Here is a 27,316-nt window from a genome sequence, read left to right as displayed (position 1 = left end):
GCTTCTTTGATGTGATCTGGGGTGAGGGGACTGAAGGGGGTGGGGTTGATGAGGAACCCTGTGGCTGTCTCAGCATAGCTTGAGAGCCAGAGGGAGGAGTTGGGGCCTGACTCTGCCTCCAGGCCCTGGCTGCTCCCCAGCTCTGACCTGTGGTCACTTAAGGACCTGGGTCTTCAGCCTCTGCTACCTGCTTTTCAGTACAGCCCAGGGAGTCCAAGATACCAGGTGTCACTGGGTTCTGTGGTGAATTCAGCAACCTGGGCTGGGGCTGGGGCTACTTTGGGGGCAGCAGGTGTGTTGGGGAGCATAGATCCTCTGTACTTTATCTGACACCTTTGCAAGTGCCAGGATGCCCTGCTGTGGTGCTGGATCTGAGCCTCTCTCCTATCCATCTCCCTGGTTGAGAACAAGGGGAGGGAGGAGCTTGCAGCAACCACAGGCTGCTGCAAGCTCCTCCCACAAAGCCTCCTTACTGGACCATCCTGAGAGGACACTCCCTTGGTTCTCCCCAGGGCCTTTGTCCTAATGGCTGCCGAGATTGGACTGTTGTGATTCTGCGTCCAGGGCCCTACATCTGCAGTGAGATCAACCTCCGGGGCTTGCCCAGGTGAGTGGGACAGACCCTCAGCTGGTCAGACCCACCATCTTCTCTCCTGCCTCACACACTGATGTGTCTCCTCTCACCCCCAGCTGGCTTCTACAAAACCCCAATTTGCAGTTGAGAACTACCAACAAGGACTTTGTCCAAGCACTTGATAACTATTTCAATCACCTCATCCCTAGGATGGTCCCTCTTCAGGTAAAAAACCCAGTTACATTTCCTTCTTCCAGTTGATTTGGGAGAAAGTTTGTTCTGCTTTCATTAGGGAGGACTACTCTCTAGAAGCCATGAAGCGGATTCCATAATAACTTTGAATTCTAGATCCTCCGGTTAAGCATGAAAGCCTTGACTTGAGATTTCCTGTGGCTTTCCTTGTAGAAAAGGCTACATCAAGCCAGGCGGCTCACACCCATAATTTCAAGCTCTTCAGGAGGCTGAGATATGGAGGATGACAGTTTGAAGCCAGCTTCAGCAGAAAAGCCATTTCCAAATAACCAGCAGAATTCCAGACTGAAGGCATGGTTTAAGTGGTAGTACACTAGCTATGAACAAGAAAGTTGAGTGTGCTGGGCACTGGTGACTCACGCCTGTAATCCTGGCTACTCAAGATGCTGAGATCTGAGGACTGTGGCACAAAGCTGGCCCAGGCAGTAAAGTCCATGAGACTCTTACCTGTAACTAACTACCAGGAAACCAGAAGTGGTGGCTGTGGCTCAAAGTGGTAGAGTGCTAGTTTTGAACAAAAAGAGCCCAGGCCCCGAGTTCAAGCCTCACAACTGCCAAAAACAAAAACCAAAAAAGCTGAATGTGTGAGGCCCTGAGTTCAAAAGAACCAGCACACACATACTATCAAAAAGCTATTAAAAAAAAAAAAAAGACCCTTCATACACAAGACCAAGCCCACAGCAGAAAGTGATGATTGCTGGCGTGTAACTGTACAGTCAATTTCTACTCTTCAATTACCTGTTGTTTTAAGTAGTCAATAAACTTGGTTAAAAAGAACAAAAATCTCCAAAGGGACACACATAATTTTATGGAAAATATAACACTTTCTTTTCTCAACTATACCAAAGCCATTTAGGCAGTATTTACAGGGAGCAATCAGTTTTGTAACACTTTTGTGTATCTTTCCAGAGATTTTCACCACAGATTGAAGCTAATTATATACACATATGGTGTATGTATATATATCATTTTAATAGAAAAATATAGAATCCTCTGTGGACATTTTTCTTTTATCATTTGAGAAAATGTTTTTTGAAACCTATCACTATATATATATGTATATATATATATATTTGGCCAGTCCTGAGGCTTGAACTCAGAGCACTGTCCCTGGCTTCTTTTTGCTCAAGGGTAGCACTCTGCCACTTGAGCCACAGTGCCACTTCTGGCCGTTTTCTATATATGTCGTGTTGGGGAATCGAACCTAGGGCTTCATGTATACAAGGTAAGCACTCTTGCCACTAGGCCATATTCCCAGCCCCAAAACCTATCACTATTTTTAATGGCTGCATAGTAATCCAGAGCAGAATATATCAGTTTATTTAACTTGTGCCCCATTCATGGACTTTATGATTTTCCAAGTTGGTGCTGTAATGTATAACTTGGCTCCCGTGTCATTTTGTAGTCTATGAGTAATGTTGCTATTGTTTGCCCTCCAGTTTGATTTATTCCTCAAAAGGCAAAAGCAAGCTATTGTTATCCTTTCCTTTGTGATGTACCTGAATCTTATGCATAAGGCAGGAAGTTCCTTTTATTTTCAGAATATCAAGCTGTAGATGATAGAGTAATCCATGACAAGAAGAGAGAAAGAGTATATTATGCTACACAATCTGCAAGAAACCAATTGTTTAGTTTCTGTGATATTTATTGGCTTGGTAAGTAAACATAAATGTCTCTTCTAAACAAGTGAGTGAATAGGAGTGTTAAGTAGCAATTAATGTTAGTTTAAGAGAAAACCTTTTTTTTTTTTTTTTTTTTTTGCCAGTCCTGGGCCTTGGATTCAGGGCCTGAGCACTGTCCCTGGCTTCTTTTTGCTCAAGGCTAGCACTCTACCACTTAAGCCACAGCGCCACTTCTGGCCGTTTCTATATATGTGGTACTGGGGAATCGAACCCAGGGCTTCATGTATGTGAGGCAAGCACTCTTGCCACTAGGCCATATTCCCAGCCCCAAGAGAAAATCTTTTGATGTAGTCTGAGAAGCAATAAAGATCAGGATTATTAGGAAGTCTGCAATAGTGATTTTAGAAATTTCATTCTTCCAGTTACGAGAAGATATTGACCAATAATGAAACAATTGTTCTCTTTTCTTTAATTCATAATCTTTTAAAATTAGGTCTTTAAAATTATTTTTTATTAACTTCAATTAGTTGTACAAAGTGGGTTCAGTTCAACTTGTCAGTTTATGGGGGCTTGAACTCAGGGCATCAGGCTCTCTCTTGGCTTTTCCACTCAAGATTGTCTACCACTTGAGCCACATCTCCACTTCCAGTTTTTTGCTATCTAACTGGAGATAAAAGTCTCATGAAGTATTCTGCCCAGGCTGACTTTGAACCATGACCCCCAAATCTCAGCCTCTAGAATAGCTAGAGATTACAGGCACAAGTCACCAGTGCCTGGCTCATTTTCTAATTTTAGTCATTCTCCCCCACTACTCCCAACCCTATCTATTCTCTCCAGTTTCCTAGTTCCATTTTCACATACCTACATTGAACACCATGACTGTGTTTCCTCACTTTTACTCTCTTTATTCATTTACTCCTCTCCTCTTGGACTCACCACCTCTGGTCCATGTCTCAAGTCCCAGCTTCTTGGTATTCACCCTGGTAGTCTGTAGGTTATTCAAAGGAGTTACACCGTTGGTATTCTCCCCTGCATATACCATACTTTAGTTAGTATGCTTGTGCATATATGCAGATGACCTTGTATATGTTTATATATATATCAGAATATTTGTGTGTATTTGGTAAGTGATCGGCGAGCAATAGGCTCTGTATAATTGTTTGCAGGCATGAGCAGGTCAGGCATGGTCTCTGCCCCATGGAGATTCCCACCCAACAACAACAACAAACCAGGAGCACAATGTCACCCCAACATACGTAGTGAAAGGATTCCTCCACAGACAAGAGTGCCCAAACAAGGTCTTCCTGGGACAAGAAGCTTTAAAACATCTTTTCCATAGAATGTGACAGTGAAATAGGGACCTGAAGGGTCCGCTGGCATTAGCCAGGCCAAGACAATGGTCCTAAGATCCCTTGATATTGTCATCAAGCAACAGATGACATGGAGAGAAAGAGGCACCTAAAGATCTACAAGCTGGAGCTGGAAATGTGGATTAGTAGTAGAGTGCTTGCCTAACATGCATGAAGCTCTGGGTTTGATTCCTCAGCACCACATAAACAGAAGAGGCTGCAAGTTGTGCTGTAGCTCAAGTGGCAGAGCATTAGCCCTGAGCAAAAGAAGCTCAGGGACAATATCCAGGCCCTGACTGGCCCTGACTGGCCAAAAAAAAAAAAAAAAAAAAAAAGATCTGCAAGCTGTCCAGATGTCTAGGGAACCTGGAGAGGAAGCAATGAGGCAAAGGTGGGTTGTGAGGGACCCCTAAACACACTCACTCTCCCTTGATCCTCTGGAGCAGCGTCCTGTGTCCAGAAGTGACTGTTGGCTTTATGGTTGTTGCTTACCTCCTAGGCAGTAGGGACAAGGCGGTGCTTTACATAGGGAATGAACAGGTCCTAGGGTGGAGTGGCTCCAAGAAACAGTATGTTTGCTCCTGAGTATCAAAGGACACTTACAGTCCTTAGTGTGTTTGATGTAGCCCATGAGGTATTTAGGTGGCATGACCAGGTAGTAGAAGCTTTACCAAGTTGGGTTGAGGCGTGAGTTAGAAGTGAGAATGAAGAGAACATAGGGCCTGGTGGCTGGAGGCTCACACCTATAATCCAGCCACTCAGGAGGCTGAGATTTGATGACTGTGGTTCCAAGCCAGCGAGGGCAAGAAAGTCTGTGAGATTTTTATCTCCAATTAACCATCAAAAAACTGGAAGTGCTGCTGAGGTTCAAAGTGGCAGTGTGCTAGCCTTGAGCTGAAGAGCTCAGGGACAGCATCCAGGCCCAGAGTTCAAGTCCCATGGTTGACAAAACAAGAAAAAATAAATAAAAATGGAGATGAGAACATAGTGTGTATATCTAGAAACCTCCTAAAGAGCAGAGAACCAGGGAACTGGCTGGAGGGGCCATCCCTCCCCCTTCCCCTACTCCATCCTCATCTCTGATATGAAGGTCCTGAATGGGCTTCCATGGTGATGGAGGAGGTCAGTCAGTTTGGAAGACAAGGTGGGTAGTCCATCAGGAAGGGAGAGGCAGGTGTAGCTAAGTCATATTCCTGAACAGATAGTAGAGGGGAGCAGGGGGCCCCCACAGTAGGAGGTTTCAGCTTAGGCAGGTGGGGGGGAGGGCGCCTCTGGGATGTGTTCTGGAAGAAAGTGGACCAGCCAGACATGGAAACACCAGTTTGTAGGCTTGAAAGCTCACCACTAACTTGGTATGAGACACAGAAAGTGGGCTGGCCTTGTACCCACAAAGCTCTGGTTAAGGTAACTCTTGTAGGTGCCCTAGTGCCAGACCAGGGATGTTGGAGGAAGTGCAGCACACCCACTGGGTGTTTTCAGCATGAAACCCAGACTCCAGCCTCCCCGCCCCCTTCCATCAGCCTCACCTGCTTGTTTCTCAGTATCACCAGGGTGGCCCTGTCATTGCTGTGCAAGTGGAAAATGAATATGGCTCCTTTAACAAGGACAAGAGCTACATGGCATATCTCAAGGGGGTAAGATCTCTTGATTTTTTTAGCCCCATGTTCCCATGTGCCTCCTTCCTCAGTTCTTCTCCTCCCAGCTCATATGCCTGTTGCGCCTGTGACAGAGCTAGGATCTGGGTATTAGGATCATCATAAGGTCCAGTTCAGCTTCTCTGAATTTCCAGTCAGGCCAAATAGAATGCACTTACACTTAGATCAGTTAAGGTATGAGAAAAGTACTCCCTCCTGTGGCCATCGCTGTAACCTATTTAACAGCTGGGAGTTGGGACCTTTAGTCATAGTAAACAGTGCTCTAGGAGCTTGCTGACTCCAACACTGTCTCCAATCTCCACTGGACCTTGGCTTCAGGATGCTAAGCAGGAAGCCAGCTCCATGTTCTAACCCAGGCCATACAGACTCAGCCAATGCAGAACTTCTCGTCTCATGATTGGGTGGTGACAGAGGTAGAAGCAGGACTCCACAGTTCTGTTCTAGGAGCACCTGGCTAATAACCTGAAGAGCTCCCATTAGGCTTCACATCTTAAAATGCTGTCTGCCATTGGTTAGTGTCAGGCTGAGGACTAGGCCTTTACCACATGGATCATGAACCTTTGGGAACATTCTTGGTTCAAGAGTGACTGTTTTTTTATAGCTCACAACTCTCCATTGGAACATTGTCTTTGTTGCCTTACTTCCTCTACCTTCTCAGGAAAACAAGAAAAGTGGGTTTACTTTGTGCAATTTTTCCAACAGGCCCTGCTCGAAAGAGGGATCGTAGAGCTGCTCCTGACGTCCGATAGTGAGGACAAAGTTGTCAATGGTTCCATCCAAGGAGGTACTGGTTTACAGTTGTTTCAAGGGAGAACTGAGACTCTTAGCCAACTGGTGGAATAGTCAGAGGATCTCTGAGGATCTCTGCCTGTCCCATGTCTGTTGAGAAGGACCCCAGATACTTGATAGTATAGAAGGCGAGGCTTACCATCAAAGTTCAGAATTCACATTTATTTCTTCATTGTCAGAAGGTTGGGTTGCTGTTGGGTGTAGCTCAGGGGCTTGCTCCCCCACCAATGTCGCCACCTTCAGGCAGAGCCCAGAAAAGGCAAAGCCACAGACCTGGTTCTGACATCCAGAGTCTCTGTGTAGACACTAGATTGTAAAAAGCAGGACAATTAAGGACAGAAAGACAAGAAATTAGAAGAGAATTTGTTAAGGAAGGTGTTCTATCACTTGCTCATCCCTTTTTTTTGCTCTGCAATTTTTTTAAAAGATAAGGACTCAGGTTTTGTTCTAGCCAGCCTGGACCTTGATTCTTCTATTTACACTTCCTACTGTAGCTAAGGTGACAGGTGCATACTACTATGCCCAGCCTTTCTCTTACAGTCTTTTTCCCAGGCTGACCTAGAACTATAATCCTCCCAATGTCAGCCTCCTTATAGCTGGGATGACAGACATATCATTGTACCTAGCTATTGGTGAAGATGGGGTCTTGTGAATGTTTTGCCTAGGCTGAACTCAAACTGTGATTCTCCTGATTGTCTGCCTTCCAGGTAGTTAGGACTCACAGGAGTGAGTCATTGTCCCTCTTGGAGGTGGGTAAGTGTAACTGCCCTTGTCAGGAAAGACGAGAGTCCTTACAGGTGACCGGTCAGATATGCCTTGCAAAGAGGCCTCTCTCTTCCCTCTACAGCACTGGCCACTGTCAATCTGAGATTCCTTAGGAAGAATTCCTTTCTTCAGCGTCACCACCTGCAGGTAAGACATCTTAGTGATAAAGAGCGTTGGCTATTTTTCCTCCCCTCTTGACCTTACCTGCACATCTGATGTTCAGTGAGTGAAGTTTAATAAGAACACTGCCTAATAACCCCTTTGGGCCTGGACAGGACTCAAAGTGATCTGGGAAGTGTGTTTGCGTCCATGAGGGAGGACCTGCTTCCACCACCTTTGTTTATGGATTATGTTATAGGGATGACTGTGGGGAGGGTAAGAGGGACATATGTCAGGCCTGACCTATGCTGATGTTCTGCTTTCTTTCTGTGTAAGGATACAGATGGGAAATGAGCTGTCCCTGCTACTTACAGAGGAGTCGTCCTCTCTTGCTGTCCTCTGCCCAGCCCCCTCCAGCTAGGCTGTGTAGATTATGTGAGTTTTGGATGTCAGTGTGCATAACAGATGTGGACTGAGTGGCTCATTTTCTCTTAGTGGGTGACAGCCTGAGACAGTTACAATAATAGACCAAATGGTCTTAGCCTCCAAGAAATGCATCTCCTTTACTCACAACCACTAGGAGGTGCTCTTCAAAGACAGCAAGGTGGGAGTCACTCGCTTTCTAAGCTTTCCTGCTTCACCTTGTGCTAGGATCCCATGCACATCCAGGTAGGTGTCTGTAGATATGCTCTAACAGGATCCCTGTCTTCATTTTTTTCTCTAGCCCATGTTTCACTGGAGAGAGAAGACTTTCCTTCCATTTCTGCCAGGGGTAGTGTAGCTTGGCCAGAGCTTCCCACAGAGAGGCCAGGTGCTTTTTTCAGGCCTAGCCCTCCCTCACATTAATTAGCTGATGATTGCTAGCTAATTAAAAATTTTTTAGTGCCAGTACTGGGGCTTGAACTCAGGGTCTGGGTGCTTAACTTGAGCTTTTCTACTCAAGGCTAGTGCTCTACCACTTGAGCCACAGCTCTACGTCCAGCTTTTTAGTGGTTAGTTGGAGGTAAAAGTCTCGTGGACTTTCCTGTCAGGGCAGGCTTTGAACCTTGATCCTCAGATCCATGATCCTGAGTAGCTAGGACTACAGATGTGAGCCACAGCACCTGGCTACCAGGTAATTAATCTTGTACTCCTTTTCAACAATGTCTATACAGTTTGCATCGTATCAAAAGATTCTGACTCTGTAGGAGGAAAACCTCTGGTGTTCCATAAACCTCCTCCCTCTTTCTCCTTTCTTTCTCTCTCTTCCTTCTTTCCTTCCTTTCCTTTTTCATTCACTGAGGCTTGTTTTATATATCGGAATTCTGTCATTCTTGGCACGATTTATGTGTACTTGAGAATAATATATATGTTTTCATTAGGTCAGTTTGATCAATGGTATTACAGATGCCATTGCTATCATTACTGATTTTCTCTCTCTACTTGTCCCATCAGATATTATAAAAGGTGTTTTGGCATTAGAGATTTGTTTATAATTATAGGTTTGTTTATCCCTATTGTTCTCATGTATTTTGAAGGTCTATTTTAAGATTGCTGTACTTGTTGAAAACTGACCGATACTTTATCCTGGTGCAATTTTTCTCCTACTCACTCTGAATTCTAGGATGTGTGATATAGCTACTTCTGGTTTCTGTGTTACCATGTTTTTTCAGCCTTTTTTCATAATAGCAAAGCTATGAAAAAGCTGAGGTGTCCAACAACAGATGAATGGATAAAGAAAAGATAGTGCATGTATACCATGGAATATTATTAAAACATAAAGAAAAATGAAATTATATCATTTGCAGAAAAATGGATGAAACTGGAGATTTTCATGTTAAGTGAGATAAGTCAAGCCCAAAGGCCAGTATTACATGTTTTCACTAATTTGTAGACTCTCTATCTAAAGCACACACATATACACATACATATATGTACACATACACATATGCATACATATATACATGCATAGGATATGTTTATAAGTATAGGACTGTTTGATGGAAGAGAGGGAAGAGGCAGAAGGAAAGGGAATAATGGAGGGTAAATAATATTGAGATGCATTGGATCGAACCATAGTGAGAGCTCTTAGTCAACTAATATACATAAACAGAAAGGACAGGAAAGTCAAACAAGCTCTGTTGGGGAGCAGGTACCAGCAGGAGCAGGGAGGGAAAATAGAGAGTGTAAATGGGGTAAATATGATTGATGTAGTTTGAAAACAGAACAGTAAAATTTGTTGAACTTGTTCTAGGAAGGGGATAGGGGCAAGTGATAGAGGAGGTAAGATGAATGGAATGCTGTATATGCTCACCAGAGTGTCATAAGGAAATCCCCCTTATGTGACTAATGAATGATAATGTAAGATCTTTTGTAACTGGGGCTTGAACTCAGGGCCTCAGAGTTTTTCCTTTAGCTTTTACACAAGGCTAGCACTCAATACCACACCTTCACTTTTAGCTTTTTGATGGTTAATTGAACATAAGAGCCTCACAGACTTTCTTTCCCAGACTGACTTTGAACTCCAATCGTCACTCATCCTCTTGAATAACTAGCTACCAGTGATGGACTATGTAAAATCTTAACAAAAAGAAATCCCTGTAGTTTTAGGTAAACATGAGTTCAGAAGTTTTGTGACATGTCATCCTTGGGTTATACGTTCATGACGTTTTGGACGTAAGTCATTTGTAGTCATGATGCAGGTGGCATAGCACAGTATGATGATGAGCGTGGGTTCTGGACCTAAGTTGGCAAATTCATTCCCAACTCTAGCACTTCCCAGATGGGTGAGGCTGGACAGGGGACCTGACTCAAGTTCCTCCTTTGTAAACTGGGGTGGAGAGTGTCTTCCGGTGGGGTTGTTATACAGGACCAATTAAATAAAGTACTTCACTAAGGTCCCAATGCTGATGAAATGTCAATCATTGTTAGTCATTTTAGCTGGTCAATAATTATTTATAGAAGGTATAATTCCTTTATGAATTCTAATGTACTAAACTATTACCATGAATACACAAAATAAGAACTACAAGAAATACAAGCTGCTGGAAGTAAAGAAGAAATGAGTAGAAACAATTACAATGGATACTTCTACACCAATAAGGTAGAACAAAGTACAATACGGACATAAAGAAAATGAACAGTGCAGTGAACGATGTAACTTAGTGCTAAAAGGGAGGCTCAATAAAGGATTTGAGTTACAGTCATGTCCTTACCAGCTGTGTGATCTCAGATCCCAGGTTCTATGTAAAAAAACAACAACAAAATACAGGTGGGTCCTTGGCTATCCAAAACAGATTCTGTCAATGCCAGCCGTGGACAAGAGAAGGTCATAATCACTGATGCTACTACCCAGGACCAGCAGTGAGACTCCCGAGGCTGCAAGGAGTCAGGAGGCCCTGGAGGGTGAGGAGGTTTATAGAGGTTCAAATCTATGGATAATGGGGAAGGTCAAATGTGGGGAGGATGGGAGGCAGTCTGCGTCAGAAGAGGAAGGCTCCGGGTTGGGAAACAGAGGAAGCATGACATCCTGAACTCTCATGTGTTGTAGTCCCATTTTCTGACTTTTGGAGGGAGGTCATACGTAGTATTTGATTTATATTTCTTTTAGTCAAATAAACCCATCCTGATTATGGAATATTGGATTGGCTGGTTTGACAGATGGGGACGTGGCCACTCTGTTACACGTGTGAAAGGTAAGTGTGTTGCAGTTGCTTACTACAAGTTCAGTTAGTCCTGAGTTATGAATCATCATACAATTTCTTGCTAATTAATATGTTCATGTGAGCCGGGTGCTGGTGGCTCACTCCTGTAAGTGCCACTCAAGAGGCTGAGATCTGAGAATCATGGTTTGAAGCCAGTCTGAGCCGAAAAGGTCCTCATAAGACTCTAATCTCTACAATTAGCCCCTCAAAAACCAGAAGTGGAGCTGTGGCTCAAAGTGGCAGAGTGCTAACCTTGAGCAAAAAAGAGCTCAGGGACAGCATCCAGGCCCAGAGTTCAAGCCTTCTCGCGCGCGCGCACGCACACACACACACACGTATATTTATTCATGTATCCACTAGTATTTGCAAATTCTGAAAGTATAGGCACTGATCAAACTTTGAAGATGACCCAATAAACAAAAAATTGCATAGTTCTAACTTAGAGTTCAACAAAAATGAATACCAAGAAGCAGAGACATGTGTTGCTGGGGTGGAAGGAGGTTAATTGGAGGGGGGTAGATGGAAAGGAGAGAAGAAGGGTAGGTGAAAACAGTCATACATATTCAATGTACATATGTGAAAATGGAGCCAGGTAACGAGGTGAAGTTGGAAGAGATGGGAGGAGATTGATGGAAGGGGTGACATTGATGGAAGTGCATTGTACTAAAAAAGGAATTGCTATGTTGAATTGAAATCCCTTTGTACAACTACTTTGAGAAAATAGAAAAAAATTTAAAAGGTAACAATGTGGAAAAAATAGCCAACAGAACATATACCAATCAAAAAGATTGCATAGCTCTTACCCCATAATGAGCTTATCATTGAGTGGAGTCAGCAGTTGGCTGGAAAGCAAAGCAAAAGCCCTCTGTAGCCCCACCTGTGTTAGGCTTTATGAAGCCAGTACTCAGGTGCAATGGTAGAACAAAGACAAGGCACCAACCTGCTCAGATGAGGAGGTGTGCTCATGGGAGGTTCTCTAGGAGGCTGACACTCCTGAAATACTGAAGGGCATAGAGCATTTAGGGAGTGGTTATCATTGCCAGAACTTGCGCAGGCTCTTTCCAAGGCATCGTCAATTGCAATGAGACCAATGCTGTGGTGGTGGAGAGCTGATTCTAGAGCTAGGGGCTTGCTGGGACTTCACACTAGCTCTCTAGCACTTAGCCATGAGGCCTGAGATGAATTCCCTTCACTTGTAAATCTCTTTCCTCATCCTGAAATGAGGATTGTCACAAAACCATGAAACTGCTTTCCCAGAGTTTTTGTCTGTTTGTTTGGTTAGTTTTGTTTTTATGCTCAAGGTCTTGGTGCTGTCCCTTAGCGTTTTTTTTTTTTTTTTTTCTTTTTACCAGGTCCTAGGGTTTGAACTCTGAGCCTAGGCGCTGTCCCTGAACAACTTTTGCTCAAGGCAAGCACTCTACCACTAGAGCCACAGAGCCATTTCCAGCTGTTCTTGTGATTAATTGGAGATAAAAATCTCATGGACTTTCCTGCCCAGGCTGGCTTTGAACTGTAACCCTCAGCTCTTAGTCTCCTGAGTAGGTGGGATTACAAGCATGATCCACCAGTGTTCAGCTCCTTAGATTTTTTTTTTTACCCAAGGCTGGCACTCAACCACCTAAGCTACAGTTCCATTCCAAGTTATGGTGGTTAATTAGAGATAAGAATGTTATAGTCTTTTCTGCCTGGGCTGGCATTGAACTGTCATCCTTAGATCTCAGCCTGCTGAGTAGCTAGGGTGACAGGTTTGAGCCACTGGTTTCTAGCCCAGAGTTGTTTTAGGGTCAAATGCTGACTCCGGTCTTTGGTAGTTACTATGAATTTATAAAAGGATGTTGCTACAAAAGGTTTTTTTTTTCTTGTTGGTTGTGGGCTTGAACTTGGGGCCTGGGTGCTATCCCTGAGTTCTTTTGTTAAAGGCTCTACCACTTTGAGCCACCATGTCACTTCCAGTTTCCTGGTGGTTAATTGGAGATAAAAGTCTCACAGACTTTTCCTGCCCAGGCTGGCTTTGAACTGTGATCATCAGATCTCAGCCTCCTGAGTAGCTGGGGTTACAAGTATGAGCCACCAGTGCCCAGCTCACTGTATTTTGTTACAGGCGGTTATAAAAACCAAACTCACTTTTACTGAAATAGTGAGTGAAGTACATTAAAAATACTTGGTCACTAAGCAAAGCCAATTTAAAGCTAAAAAAAAAAAGGGCAGGGGGGGAGAAGAAACTGCCAGTACCTACAAATGACTGCTTTTGATTACCCACAGGACACTTTGATCACTTGGCGTTTTTTTTTTTAAATATTTGTCATGTTTCTTACATCTACAAGCTCATCATTATTTTTCTTATCAACTACATAATGTAGTAGAGTCGGAGAGTTTCGTTTAGAAGATGAGGAGGCCGAAGATTTGTGCAAGACCATAGGTAAAGAGCACAGTTAGGATAGTAGCCCACAGTGAGCTGAAATTTGACCTTCCTGCTTCTCATTGATAGTGATAGGATGATCCCCCTATTAGACATGATGGAAAAATCTAAGTTGCTAAAGTGGCCAAAGACTGACAACAAACATCAATGTACTATTGCTGTGCTTTTAATTCACTTTCCCCAGACATTTTCCTGGAAGGTAAGAATGAGAGTAATTTTTTAAAAATTTTATATGACTTAGACAGTTTTAATGCTATCATTTAGTTCATGTAGTTTAGAGTTAAATTATACCAGCACTCTGGTACAAAACCTCCTGAATTGGGCACCTGTGACTCATGTAAATTTTAGCTACTCAGGAATCTGAGATCAGAGGATCAGGGTTTGAAGCCAGCATAGGCAAGAAAGTCCATGAGACTTTTATTTCCAATTAACTAGCGAAAAGCTGGGAGTGGAGATGTGGTTCAAGTGGCTTTTGAGTGAAAAAGCAAAGCAGAAATAACAGCCCCAGAGTTCAAGCCTCAATACCATCATGAAACAAAGCTACACCCTTCAAAAAAACTAATCAAACAAAAACTCTCTCAGAAATAGGCTCCTGGTATTGGCAGAGGTTGGTCTTCTAGAGTAGCAGTTTTGGCTGATTTGTCATCTACCTGGTTAATTTCTTAGTGAAGCTTGAATGTCAAAATCATTGATTGTGGGATGGGGCTGGAAAGAATAGATTTTACTCACAGCCTCTGTCTCCTTTATTTTTTGTGTTCACATCTTCCTTCTCTACAGAAGTTGAACACACGGTGTCAGTCTTTATCAAATACAAGATTTCTTTCAATGCCTACATGTTCCATGGTGGAACCAACTTTGGTTTTATGAATGGTGCCTCCTATATTCAGAAGCACCTCGGTGTTGTGACTAGCTATGGTAAGTGTTGGTGGGTGTGGTTGCCTCCCCAGCTGAAGCCTTAGGGAGAGCCTCTGGAATCACAGTTTCATGGGGTCCTGAATAATAATCTGTGCTGAGTGCTGAGGATTTTCATGTTTGCTTTCCTTTCCTCTGTGATGTTCATGTTGCAACAGGCTGTCATTTCAAAGGATGGGCTACCTGGGGCTTAGAGTCTCAGTTCATTGTGATGTTCACTGACCCCATGACCTGAGCCTCTAGGCAACAAGAGTGATTACTATCAGACACAGCTAAGTCTATCTGGGTTACCCAACTGAGCAAAGGCAAGAATATCAATCAGAAATGGACAGGCCAGTTGGGCACTGATGACTCAGGCCTGTAATCCTGGCTACTCAGGAGACTGAGATCTGAGGATTGCAGTTCAAAGCTAGCTTGGGCAGGAAACATCCATGAGACTCTTATCTCCAATTAACCACCAGAAAACTGGAAGTAGAATTGTAGCTCAAAGTGGTAGAGTGCTAGCCTTGAGCAAAAAAACCCCTCAGGAATAGCATGCACCCAAGCTCTGAGTTCAAGCCCCATGACTGACCAAAAAACCAAACCAAAACAAAACAAAAAACAACCACAGTAATAGGCTTACAGGGTAAGCCTGGTGTCTGTAGAAAGGGTGTGGTGAAAGTTTTTCAATGGGCCTTTCATGTCCACATCCCAGTCTATGATGAAACACTCTGCAGGCAGAGGGTGTGTCTTCCTTATCTCATTTTCAGTGGCCCTGGCTCATGTCATGGAGGGCTGACTGGCCTCTAACATCCTGTGTATCCTGAAGACTATGACGCTGTGCTGACAGAGGCTGGGGATTACACAGAAAAATATTTCAAGCTTCGACACCTTTTTGGATCCGTTTCAGGTACTCAAGCCTGTTTAGTGGAAGGATGGTTGCCCTCATTTCCTGTGGAAGAGTGAGGAAAGGAAAAGTCTCTCCTAGGGGAGATAGCGTTTGAGAGCAAGGGAAACCTTTAGTTCAAATCCTGAGTATTTGCTGAAAAGCTGAGTGTGTGTGTGTGTGTGTGTGTGTGTATGTGTGTGTTTCTGTATTACTATTTGTAACCCCTATTATATCTTAGCTTTTTACACTGAAGCATGAAATTAGTTATTATCATATTGATATTCATAATAATAAACAGAATTAATTGTTAATATATTTGTTGATGATGAAGATTAAACAAGTTCCCAATTATAAAATGTTCAGAGTACCATTTGTGACCTAGTAATGTAGAAAGCAACACTCGTCCTGTTTAATTACATGTGAAAGGTAATTTGTTCCATTGAGTGAAGTCAGGAGACCATCTAGGAAGGTTTTACCAATGCACAAGGAGTGAGGCAGAGTTCCTGCCCCCTACACACCCGCTCTGGCTCTGGCTCCTATCTACCAGGTATGTATGGAGAAAAATGACCCCAGCTCAGTCCTTCCTGCTCCTCATCCCTTGAGAGAAGCACACTCATATCCTACAGCAGGGATTAGCTCTTGTGTTGTCTCTAGGACACAAGAGGTTATACACAAGTTGGGGAGGCTCGGAGGAAGCTGTGGTGATTTCAGATCCTTTCTGTCCTACAATCTCTTCTCCTTGCAGCAATACCCCTCCCCAGCTTACCTCATCTCACCCCCAAGACTGTGTAGACTGCTGTGAGACCATCACTCTACTTGCCACTATGGGATGTCCTACAGTACTTAGATGAGGTGAGACCTGCTTGAGTACCAGAGTGGGAGGGGCTCTGGAGCAGCTGGGGAGAAGGACTTGGGTCGTGGAGAAGAGATTCCTTTAAATAATTTTTGATAGGAAGTATGACAATTCTTGGCATTGTGTTGAGACTTAGAGCTGTTAGTCATGAGCGACCTGTTCATTTTGGACAGTCTATGGAGAGGGTTGAACTTGAAGTATAAATAAGTATGGAAGAATGGGGATAGCAGTACAACATAGGATCTTATTTCCAGCTCAGACAAATCCACTTGTGGGGACTGCATGAGGTATATGGGATCCATGAAAGATAGCTCTGAGCTAGGAATCTAGTAAACTGAACTTTGGTCTTCATTCCCAATCAGCTCCACCAAATCATTGGGTTTCATGCCACTGTGCATCCTTAATATGAGAGAATGGGTCCAGTTTTGAAGAAATGTTGAAACCTGTTTAAAATCAACTCTTAAGCTGGGCACCAATGGGTATGCCTCTCATCTTGGTTATTCAGGAGGCTTAGATATAGAGGATTGCAATTTGAATTCAGCCAGGGTATAAAATTCTGCAAGAGTGCATAAGCTGCGTGCATAGCTCAAGTGGTAGAGCACCAACCTAACAGTAATCATGAGGTCCTGACTTCAAATCCTGGTACCACTAAAAACACCACCACCACCACCACCCCCACCACCAAAACCCTCTTGACTTTGTATTGGTTTCATGTTTGCTATTGCTCTCTTACATGAAAAGGAGTGACTGTCCCATTTTAGATGTTAAATGAATGCTAAATATCACCTTGATATTTTGTAATACAATTTATTAATTCTGTTGAGCTATTATTAATTTTTTTTGGTCATGGGGCTTGAACTCTAGACCTGGGTGCTGTCCCTAAGCTCTTCAGCTCAAGGCTAGTGCTCTACCACTTGAGCCACAGTGCCACTTCCTATTTTTCTGGTGGATAATTGGAGATGAGTCATCTAGACTTTGCTACCTGAGCTGGTTTTGAACTGTGATCCTCAGATCTCACTCCTCCTGATTATAGGCATGAGCTACTGGTGCCTGGCTAGCCATTCTTATGATGATAGCATTATATAGAGATTGTGCTATCTTCACCATGTCTCTATCCCCCCTGAGTTTCCTAGCCAGTAGAGATATTAGCCATAAGACCATTGTCACTAGCTGCTGCTCTATTATTTCCATGCAAGAAATACTTGGAGACCACCAGAAGGTCCAAAACCCAAGTGACAAGGGTCTTAGGAAGGATTGTGAGTTCTCAACACTTTGGTTTCTATTTCTACCATGTCTCTTTCATAGCCAGTTAAGTCATGTATGCCAATCAATATGGAAAACCTTCCAATAAACAATGGCAGTGGTCAGTCCTTTGGATTCATCCTTTATGAGACTTCCATCTGCTCTGGAGGCGTTCTCCATGCTGAAGCTCACGACGTGGCACAGGTATGTGTTAGCTGGTGTCCCTGATGGTGAGACACGTGCTTACCAAACTCTGCTATTGAAGAGTACAATCAGTCATGAGTCCACTGTACCATAGGATAGGATTTATTGCACCAATATGGGAGACGCACAGGGAATTCCAAGGTCAAATCAATTCACCTTATGTTTCACTGTAACACAACTTAAACCTGACTTTTAGCTTCAAAGCCATCTCTTATCACTATGGCTAGTTTCTCCCTTCATAATGACCTCCTGCCTCATCCATACTCTCTTATCCTTTTGTTTAGCTGGGCCTATGAGGTTGATGCTGGTCTTCTTTTGCAGGTGTTTTTGAATGATGTAATTATAGGATTTCTGAGTGATAATGTTCAGAAAATGCGTATTCCTAAGTTCAAGGTATGTAACTACAGACTCCAAGTGCCCTTAGGCTCTCCTCAAAGAAAACGTAGGCCTAGGTCTTGAGATAGGCCACACCCTTGGCACACTTTGGTTTTTCTCTTCCCACAGGACTGTGGTAGGAAGTATTTAGGACTGAAGTCATGAGGTATCTCCCAAGTCTTGGTGCCATAAGGCCTATAGCATTGATCACTAAGAAGTGAATGTAGACTTTCTCCTTTAGAATTGGGACCCTGATCAGAGACAGAACTGAGTCTCACTGCCTTCTCTAATAGGATCAGAAGAGAAAGGATAGGTGGAGGATGGAATAGAGTAGGAGCCATCTGGGGACATCACGAGAGGGAGAACATGGCTGGGCTCTGGATCCTTCTTTACTTCCTTTGTTTGTGTTCCTCTTGAGATTTGAAGGAGGGAGTAGGTTCTAGAATAAGAGCCCTCACTGATCAGATAGTCTCCATGAGCTGATCTTCCCTTATTCAGGGTTGTCCACTTCTGAGGATCTTGGTGGAGAATCAAGGGCGAGTCAATTATTCATGGAGGATGCAAGAAGAGAAGAAAGGTGAGTTGTGAGATCCTGAGAAGCAGATGATAATTCTTCTTTAGAACCTATAGTTGCAACTATATTGGACTTTGGAGGACAAGCATGAGCCTCTCGGGTACAGATTCCTTTAGTCCTGGGATCAAAGATGCCACTGCCTTCCCTAACCCTGTTGTCCCTTTCTTGTTCTTCAGAGAAGGCTGGGACAACAGTTATTATTGAAGGCTGGTGTGTCCTAAAGCAGGTCCCAGTCTTCTTTTGGGAATTTCTGGAAAAGGTCCCATGCTAAATGGGGAACATTTTGGTAGTGTAATGACACACAAAAAGAAATGTGAAGTCCTCACAAGTCAGAAAAGTGTTTGCCTCCTTGTTCCCTTGCTACGAGGCATGTACACGTCGAGATCTTTCTGCCCTGTTCCTTGTTTCTATGCTCCTTGCTGCCTCTTGTCTGCAGGATTGGTTGGATCTGTTAGCATCAATGGCATCTCCCTGAAAAATTTCACCATCTATCCTCTAGAGATGAAGAAGACCTTCTTGGAAAGGTATGTCCCTCTCTACACCTGGTAGATATTTTGTGTGAGCAGGTACCTTGGTTTGTTTTCTGCTTCGATTACAACATGATAGGACTCCTGAGAATGAAAGGTTTATGTATTTGACAGTTCTGGATTTCCAAGGGCGTGACACAGGCCATCACATGACATAGGCACATGTAGGATGTCCAAGCATGGGGGTGGAGGGTCTCCCTAGAACACGCTCTGCAAAGTACTAGTCCTCTTTCAGAGCAGCATTCATCATTTCTGAGATAGCTGAGCCATGACCTACCCACCTCCACTAGCTCCCACCTCTTGAATGTCTTAACATCTCCCATCACACCTGACACTGTAGAGGACCAACACAGATTACATCCGGGAACTCAGAGATTTCCAATTGTTTTCTGTGCATGTGAAACATCCGGACAACTATAGAGATCTGCTTTTTGTGCTGTCAGGTGCCCTGAGGGACTCTTATTAAGGTGGCCTTAATACTTCCAGTTTCATGCATCTATTTAAAAGAGAACCGTGGTCTCTGTGAGGGAAGTCTGGGGTCAGGATTGGGAGGAGATCTGGGAAGGAGTGTCAGCTCCCTCATGTCTTGTCTTCTCTCCAGGCTCCACGTGGCTACCTGGAAGCCTATTCCGGAGAGCTATTTAGGCCCTGCTTTCTACAAAGGGATATTGAGGGCTAGCTCCTCACCTGAGGATACCTTCTTGAGCCTGCCAGTAAGTGAGCCTCCCGCTTTTTCTGGGGTCCCTAGACATGTTATTTTTAGTTTTGGCCAATAATTAAATATTGCTCTTCATCTTCTCAAAAAGTTTCTAAGCCAAGCCTTAATAGAACACTTGCTTTTCTTTCTCTCCTCGTCTTCCTCACTTTTAGCTACACCTTCAAGCACTTTTCAATTTAATTTATCATTGCTTAGAAACTACATGAATGACAGCTAAAAAGTTGAACAATAACATGTAGAGAGCAGATGTTAGAACTTCTCTCTCCGACCTGACCTTTTCAATTTATCTGTATGTTTCAGAGCTTGACATTGCTAAAAGTTTAAAAGTTTGTTTATATAGAGATATTTTTTATACTACTCAGGTTATACTATAAATTATATTCTGCAAATTGCTTTTGTTTGCAGAGAGAGAAGGTTAAATTTTATCTGGCACTGGGAACAGGTGGCTCACACCTGTAATCCTAGCTATTCAGGAGGCTGAGGTCTGAGAACTGCTGTTAGAAACCAGCCCAGAAAGGAAAGACTGCGAGACTTTTATCTCTAATTAACCCCCCAAAAGCCAGAAGTGAAGCTGTGGTTTAAGAGATAGAGCACTAGCCTTGGGCAAAAGAAAGCTCAGGGGCTGGGGATATGGCCTAGTGGCAAGAGAGCTTGCTTCATATACATGAGGCCCTGGGTTCGATTCCCCAGCACCACATATACAGAAAACGGCCAGAAGTGGCGCTGTGGCTCAAGTGGCAGAGTGCTAGCCTTGAGCAAAAGGAAGCCAGGGACAGTGCTCAGGCCCTGAGTCCAAGGCCCAGGACTGGCAAAAAAAAAAAAAAAAAAAAAAAAAAGAAAGCTCAGGGACAGTGTCTAGGCCTTGAGTTTAAGCTCTACAACTGGCACCAAAAAGAAAACAAAAAGTACCGACTGTATCTTCTTTTGTTATGAGCATACACATTTATGCAAATGCACAAAAATAGATGTACAGATTAACACGTTATTAAAAGTTAAACAGTTTCACTTGTGATTGGGTAAAAGTATTGTTGTCTGCAATTACTGACTTCTTCTTGAAAGCATCACTATATTAAATTTTAGCACTCTAAATTAGAGAAAACTCTATTGGCTTCATGTAAATAGAATGATATGGAATGAATACTTTTCAAAAACTTGAATCTAACCTTGACCTCATGCAAACTAAGCATGTGCTATACCTCTAAGTTATTCTATCAGCCCTATAATCTCAACATCACATGTAACTTTCAGCCAGCTATCCACTTTGCATTAATTTATTCATCTTCATGGTGGCATCAGATTCCTTTAGTATTTGTGTAGTTAATCTGGTAAGAGTTTCAAAATTTTATTGTTTTATCAAAAAGCCAAATCTTATTTCCATTAATCATTTGTATTATTTTAGGTCTATTTCATTTTGTCCCTCTTTCTCATTTTGTCTCTAATTCATTGTTATTTCTTTTCCACTTTTTTTTGGAGTTGGGTTGTTTAGAGTTGGGTTGTTTATGTTTCTCTAATCCTCTCTCTCTCTCTCTCTCAGCACTTTTTGAGTCACAACTCCCCTTTGTGTTTTTGGTGGTTAATGGGAGATAAGAGTCTCACAGACTTTCCTGTTGAAGCTGACTGCAAACTGCAGTCTCAGATCTCAGCCTCCTGAGGAGCTAAGATTATAGGTGTGAGCTACCAGTGCCCACTAGCTCTCTTTCTCTCTCTCTCTCTCTCTCTCTCTCTCTCTCTCTCTCTCTCTCTCTCTCTCTGTGCAATTGCTGAGGCTTGAACTCAAGGCTTCATACTCTAGCTCAGCTTTTTTGCTCATAATTGTGCACTACCACTTGAGCCACAACTCCATTTCTGGCTTTTTTTTCCAGTGAGAGATAAGGATCTAGAGTACTTGTCTGCCTGGGCTGGTATTGAACCTTGATTCTCAAATTTCAGTCTTGTGAGATTATAGGCATGAGCCACTGGTACCCAGGTTAAAATCATATTCCTGAGAATTAAAAAATGTGTTATAACAGGTTTAGTCCAACATAGTGATATATTTGTAAATGTTCTGATATATGTAGATGTTGAATCAATAAGTTATTTTAAACATTGAATTGCAAATGTCTTATGTGTTTATTTTTGTTTGTTTAAACAAGAAGCTTTTCAAAAAACATGTGAAAAATTTCCTCTATGGCTGTGAAGTTTTAAATTTGTCTCTATGGTTCTGTCAGTTTTGTTTATATATCTTGAAGTTAGAATTTTAATTTCCGACTATACATATTATTTGTTTGTGATAAATTAGGCATTTTGTCATGTGCAGTCTTTTTCTTTATCTCTAGTATGGATTCTTGCCTCAAAGACCCATTTTTTTTTCTAATATCAGAGCTATGCCAACTTCCTTTTGATTAAGGTTTACATATTATGTCTTCTCCCATTGCTTTCCTTATTTTTTTGTCAATGATTCTCTTACATATGTTCCACGTAACTGCTTTATTTCACATCCAGTCCAGCAACCTTTGTGATCTGACTTAGAGTATTTGAGAGACTCCAGGCTTATGTGTTAGGACAGCTTTCTGTTTCTTTTTTTTTTTTTTTTTTTTTTTTTTTTTGGCCAGTCCTGGGCCTTGGACTCAGGGCCTGAGCACTGTCCCTGGCTTCTTCCCGCTCAAGGCTAGCACTCTGCCACTTGAGCCACAGCGCCGCTTCTGGCCGTTTTCTGTATATGTGGTGCTGGGGAATCGAACCTAGGGCCTCGTGTATCCGAGGCAGGCACTCTTGCCACTAGGCTATATCCCCAGCCCCAGCTTTCTGTTTCTACTTTGTCTTACTTTCTATGTTCCCAGTTATTTCTCCCTATACCATTAATTTTGAAAATTTCCTTTTTCTTAGCCCTCCAATTGAATGTTCTAGCTAGCTAGGTCTAGCTTGCTGTTAAAAATCTATTAAATAGTAATTCTAAATATTATATTTAATAATTTCTTTAATAATCTCAACTCTATATAAAATTCTAGTTTTACCTTTTATCTCTTTGAATATATTAATTTGTTTTGCATAATCACCTTATTTTGTTTTTGCAGTTGTGATGATCAGACCCAATGCCTTTGGTGTGTTGAAAAGTGCTCAATCACTGATCTATACCCTCTATCCTGATGCATAAATCTTTTAAAGTCTTTATCTTCTTAATCTATTAGTTGGGTTATCTGTCTATCTACTAGCATAGTCTTTTATTCTCTCTCTTTTTAAAATTCTGTTACATTGCTTTTCCCCACATCCCTTTGACTATTTGCTGGCCATCAGACACATATATGGAAAATACAAATATTTTTATGCCTAGAATAATGTCACTTTACTCCAGAGAAGATTTTTTAAAAATAATGATTACTTATTTATTGTCAAAGTGATGTACAGAGGGGTTACAGTTTCATATGTAAGGCCATGGTACATTTCTTGTACTATTTGTTACCTCCTCCCTCACTCCCCCCTCTTCCCTCCCCTTTTCTCTCTCCCCCCCCCCCCCCCCGCCCCCGTGAGTTGTTCAGTTGGTTTACACCAAATGGTTTTGCAAGTATTGCTTTTGGAGTCATTTGTGTTTTTATCCATTGTGTCTCGATTTTGATATTCCCTTTCACTTCCCTAGTTCTAATACCAGTATATACAGTATCCAGGGCACTCAGATGAGGTACAGTGATAGCGCCGGGACAACTACAGGAAGGGGTACAAGAGGATCATCAACAAAAGAAGCTACGGTTTCACTTGGCATGTTGAAAGTAATTACAACAGTGATATAACACTTGTTTCCATAACATGGAGTTCATTTCACTTAGAATTATCTTATGCTTTCATAGGGGCATAGCTATTAGGATCTTATGATCCTCTGCTGTGACTAGCCTAAACCTGTGCTAATTATTCCCTATGAGGGAAACCATACAGTCCATGTCTCTTTGAGTCTGGCTCACTTCACTTAGTATAATTTTTTCCAAGTTCTTCCATTTCCTTACGATTGGGGCAATATCATTCTTGCTTCAGGAGATTTTCACTCACCTCAGGAGGTGGCAGCAACACTAGCCAGGACCTTCCTCCAATGACAAGGATTGAAATGCTTAAATACATCAGACAAAGGTCTAATATCCAATATATACAAGGAGCTCAAGGAACTAACCCCTCCCAAACTTAATATACCAATTACTAAAAGGGCAAAGGAGCTAAGAAGAGACTTCTCAAAAGAAAAGGTAAGAAGGGCAAAAAAGCACATGAGGAAATTCTCATCATTCCTGGCCATAAAGGAAATGCAAATCAAAACAACCCTGTGATACCATCTGACCCTAGTTAGAACTCTTTTGAACTCTTAACAACAACAAATGCTGGTAGGGATGTGGAGGAAAGGAGCCCTACTGCACTGCTGGTGGGAATGTAAGCCAGTGCAACCATTCTGGAAAGCAGCCTGGAGGTTCCTCAAAAAACTAACCATAGACCTTTCCTATGACCATACAACTCCTAGGCAGCTACTAACCATAGATCTTTCCTATGACCATACTACTCCTAGGCAGCTACCCTGAGTGTCGTGAACCAGGATATGATAAGGACACCAGCACATCCATGTTCATTGCTGCACTGTTCACAATAGCTGACATACGCAAATGCACTACAATAGATGGATGGATCAAAAAAATATGGTACCTATATACCACTGAATTTTACAGAGCCAGTAGAAAGAATAAAATAATGTCATTTACAGGGAAATGGATGGATCTAGAACAAATCATGCTAAGTGAGGTAAGCCACGCTCAGAGAGACAAATGGCTCATGTTCTCTTTGCTATGTGGAAGTTAGATCTAAAATGCACTGGGATATGACAAATTACGCAAACTATTCACATACAGTTAGACCAAAAGAGGAGAGAATCACAAAAATGTAAAACCGGAGCACCTCTTCATATTGAAATGAACTCCAAGGGTATGGAAACAAAGGACTTTTTCAAATTTGCTTTTGCTTTTTTTGAGGATTCTGTAGTCATTTCCTTATATACGATGTATTCATGCGCATAGCTATGGGATGGGGGTGGGCACAGAATCGAGGATAAAGAGTAAAACAGTGCAGTCATGGAATGCACTGGACACTGATGAAAATGAACTGTAGAACTCGTGGGTGCAGATGGGAGGGAGGGACTGGGAGAGAATGGGGGAACAGATGACTGTAAGAAAGGAAATGTACTTATCATCTGGTGTACATAAGTGTAGCCCCTCTGTATATCACCCCTATAATAACAATAAAGTAAAATTTAAAAAATAAACAAAAAAGAAATGCTTAGAAGCTGTAGCTGAACACAATGGGTGCTTTTCTTGGCAAGAATAAAGCCCATTAGTATAGAGAGAAGATTGTTTGGGGGATACTTATACATATTTTTATAGTAAAGCACATTAGAATTGGGCACATTCATGAGCATGCTCAGTTTAAGGTGCATATTACTAAGTATGCTTGGTTTAAGGTGATGGTTGAGGAAGGAAAGATGGTAGACCCATTGCTGAGCCTGCTTAGGTCCAAGTCATAGAGTACAATCTGCTTTTTTTTTTTGCTGGTCCTGGAGCCTGAACTCAGGGCCTAGGCAGTGTCCCTGAGCCTCTGTGCTCAAGGCTAGCACTCTACCACTTGAGCCACAGCACCACTTCCAGACTTTTCTGCTTATATGGTACTAAGGAATCAAACCCAGGGCTTCATGCATGCTAGGCAAGCACTCTACCGCTAAGCCACATTCTGGAGCACATTCCTAAAAGGTTCAAATAGCACACCTGAATACTTTTGCCTATTTTCACTTTCTTTTTTCCTGAAGGGTTTTACCTAAGACGAAAAGAAAGGCAATTGGAGGTATGTTACTATAGGAGTTTACCCCTAAGGAAACCAGTCTCTCACTTAAGTTGCTAATGAATTATGGATTCCAGTGATGGGACTATTTGTATTTTACCATTCTCCTCCTATGTTGTAGTCTCCCAGCTAAGAGAGCACATTATTAAACAAGGCTTCCTGATGTTTTATTATTATTATTTTTATACTCTTTCCTTGTTAGGGTAAGGAAGACAGCTCAGCTTTTCAGCAGCTATCACTAAATAAGCAAGATACCTTTAATGGAAAAATTTCCTGGATGTCTCATTGACTCTATTTTCCCTCCTTCCCTTCTTCCCTTTCTCAGTTTCTCCCTCTCTTCCTCCATTTTCTCTCTCCTTTCTTTCTCCTGTCCTCCCTCTTTCCCTCGTTTTCATCTATTTTCTTTCTTTCTCTCTTCCTTTTGTTCAGTTGAAGTCTTACTATGTAGCTCAAATTGGGCCAGAACTCACTATGTATACAAGAATGGCCTCAAATTCATAATGTTCCTGCCTTTGCATCCTGAGTGATGGGGTTTCATGGCTTGCTTTCTTTCTCAGTGACTCTCTTTGTGTCACTCGCTTATCTGTTTATCTGTCTTCCCCCTAGGTATTTGCCCTGCAGTTTTTTTTTTGTATTATAAACATATTTTAAAAGGTTGTATAGCTTTTTATCAACAGTACTGTTCCTTTCTGTTACTTAGCACTTTCTTTTGGAAATTTCTTCTTAGAAAAATAGCATGCACATCATAGGCCAGGGGCAATGTAGCATCTGCAATGAAGGAGGGGTCTCCTTTTTGTTTCCCTTTCTCCTTCCTAGATATCAGGGTGGAAGTCCCAGACCTCTTCCAGTCTCAGCCCACTCCCATGTTCAGTGACATCAGTTGCTTCCATCTTGCTCTGACTCCAAGGCACCTTAGATTTCCCTTGCCAGTGCCCCTCTGTTTCTGTGTCTTAAGCCGCTATCCTTTGCAGGGCTGGAATTGTGGGTTCGTGTTTGTCAATGGACATAACCTTGGGCGGTATTGGAAGATTGGACCTCAGGAATCCCTTTACCTTCCTGGTGTCTGGCTTCACCCAGAAGACAACGAAGTGAGTCACCTCATCCCTGCCTTGAGGTCTCCTCAACTTCTGGATTGGTTTTCATCCTCAGATGCAAATCAGAGTGTCTCCCTCATCCTGGGCTTACTGGGCTCAACTGTTGCTTGCTTTTGGAGACATGGTTGCCTTGGCTCAGGCTGTCCTCCCACTTTCTGTTCTCCTGCGTCCCCCTCCAAAGTGTTTGACTCACAGGTGTGTGTTCTGCCTTTGCTACTGTCAAGTTTTCTCTTCTTCCTAGATCATCCTGTTTGAGAAGATGAAGCCTGGCTCATCTATCAGATCTAGAGAGAAGCCCAAGCCGAAACTTTTCTAATACATTTTTTTTTTTGATTATTGAAGGTCATTTGTAACTAGTTCTTCAGGAAGAAGATAAATGTTAAGAATGATCAGCTTAGCATTGCCTACAATAGTGAAAAATGTAAAAATAACCTTAACCCTCAACTAGGTTAGGAATTTTATAGTATAACTACATGGTGCTTATTTTCAGGTCTTAGCAAGTCTTTTCAAAATCATCACTTATTTTATCTAGCTAGATGGTTAATCATTCTCCAATAAAATGTGCCTGTATGTAGGCAGGTATGAATAAAATAACAAATTTTTGTTCTGCTGATGGACATATGGGGAAAAAACGGCATCCTCATACAATGTTGATGGAAATGTAAATTATTGCAACCACTATGGAAATAAGCATGGAGGGTCCTAAAACAAAAATAAAACTAACCATTGAACTACTGTCTGATTCTTTTATGCCACTCCTGGGCATGTATCTGAAGGAATGGAAGTCATGATACAATAGATGTACCTGCACATCCATGTTTGTTGTAGCTTGATTCACAGTTGTCAAGTTATACAATCAATCTAGGTACCCATGAAAGATGAATGGATCAAGAAAAAATATGTATAC

At 42.3% G+C, this 27,316-nt stretch overlaps 1 protein-coding gene across 1 annotated transcript in view; it reads left to right on the top strand.

The window, feature by feature from the left end:
- Positions 1-26,767, top strand: part of Glb1l3 (galactosidase beta 1 like 3) — a 30,448-nt gene extending 3,681 nt beyond the window's left edge. The window contains 17 exon segments of the mRNA XM_048340741.1: positions 513-544; positions 547-607; positions 691-799; positions 5,339-5,431; positions 6,155-6,236; positions 7,089-7,153; positions 10,695-10,779; positions 13,985-14,122; positions 14,928-15,008; positions 15,733-15,839; positions 17,146-17,286; positions 17,608-17,679; positions 18,160-18,238; positions 18,672-18,759; positions 19,364-19,475; positions 26,287-26,403; positions 26,651-26,767. Of these exon segments, the coding sequence (XP_048196698.1) occupies positions 513-544; positions 547-607; positions 691-799; positions 5,339-5,431; positions 6,155-6,236; positions 7,089-7,153; positions 10,695-10,779; positions 13,985-14,122; positions 14,928-15,008; positions 15,733-15,839; positions 17,146-17,286; positions 17,608-17,679; positions 18,160-18,238; positions 18,672-18,759; positions 19,364-19,475; positions 26,287-26,403; positions 26,651-26,725 (1,537 nt within the window). The 3' untranslated portion in view covers positions 26,726-26,767.
- The last annotated feature ends 549 nt before the right edge of the window (positions 26,768-27,316 follow it).

The sequence above is a fragment of the Perognathus longimembris genome, chromosome 3 (assembly GCF_023159225.1).
Source record: "Perognathus longimembris pacificus isolate PPM17 chromosome 3, ASM2315922v1, whole genome shotgun sequence".
Classification (NCBI taxonomy): domain Eukaryota; kingdom Metazoa; phylum Chordata; class Mammalia; order Rodentia; family Heteromyidae; genus Perognathus; species Perognathus longimembris.
This window is presented reverse-complemented; position numbering and strand designations above follow the sequence as displayed.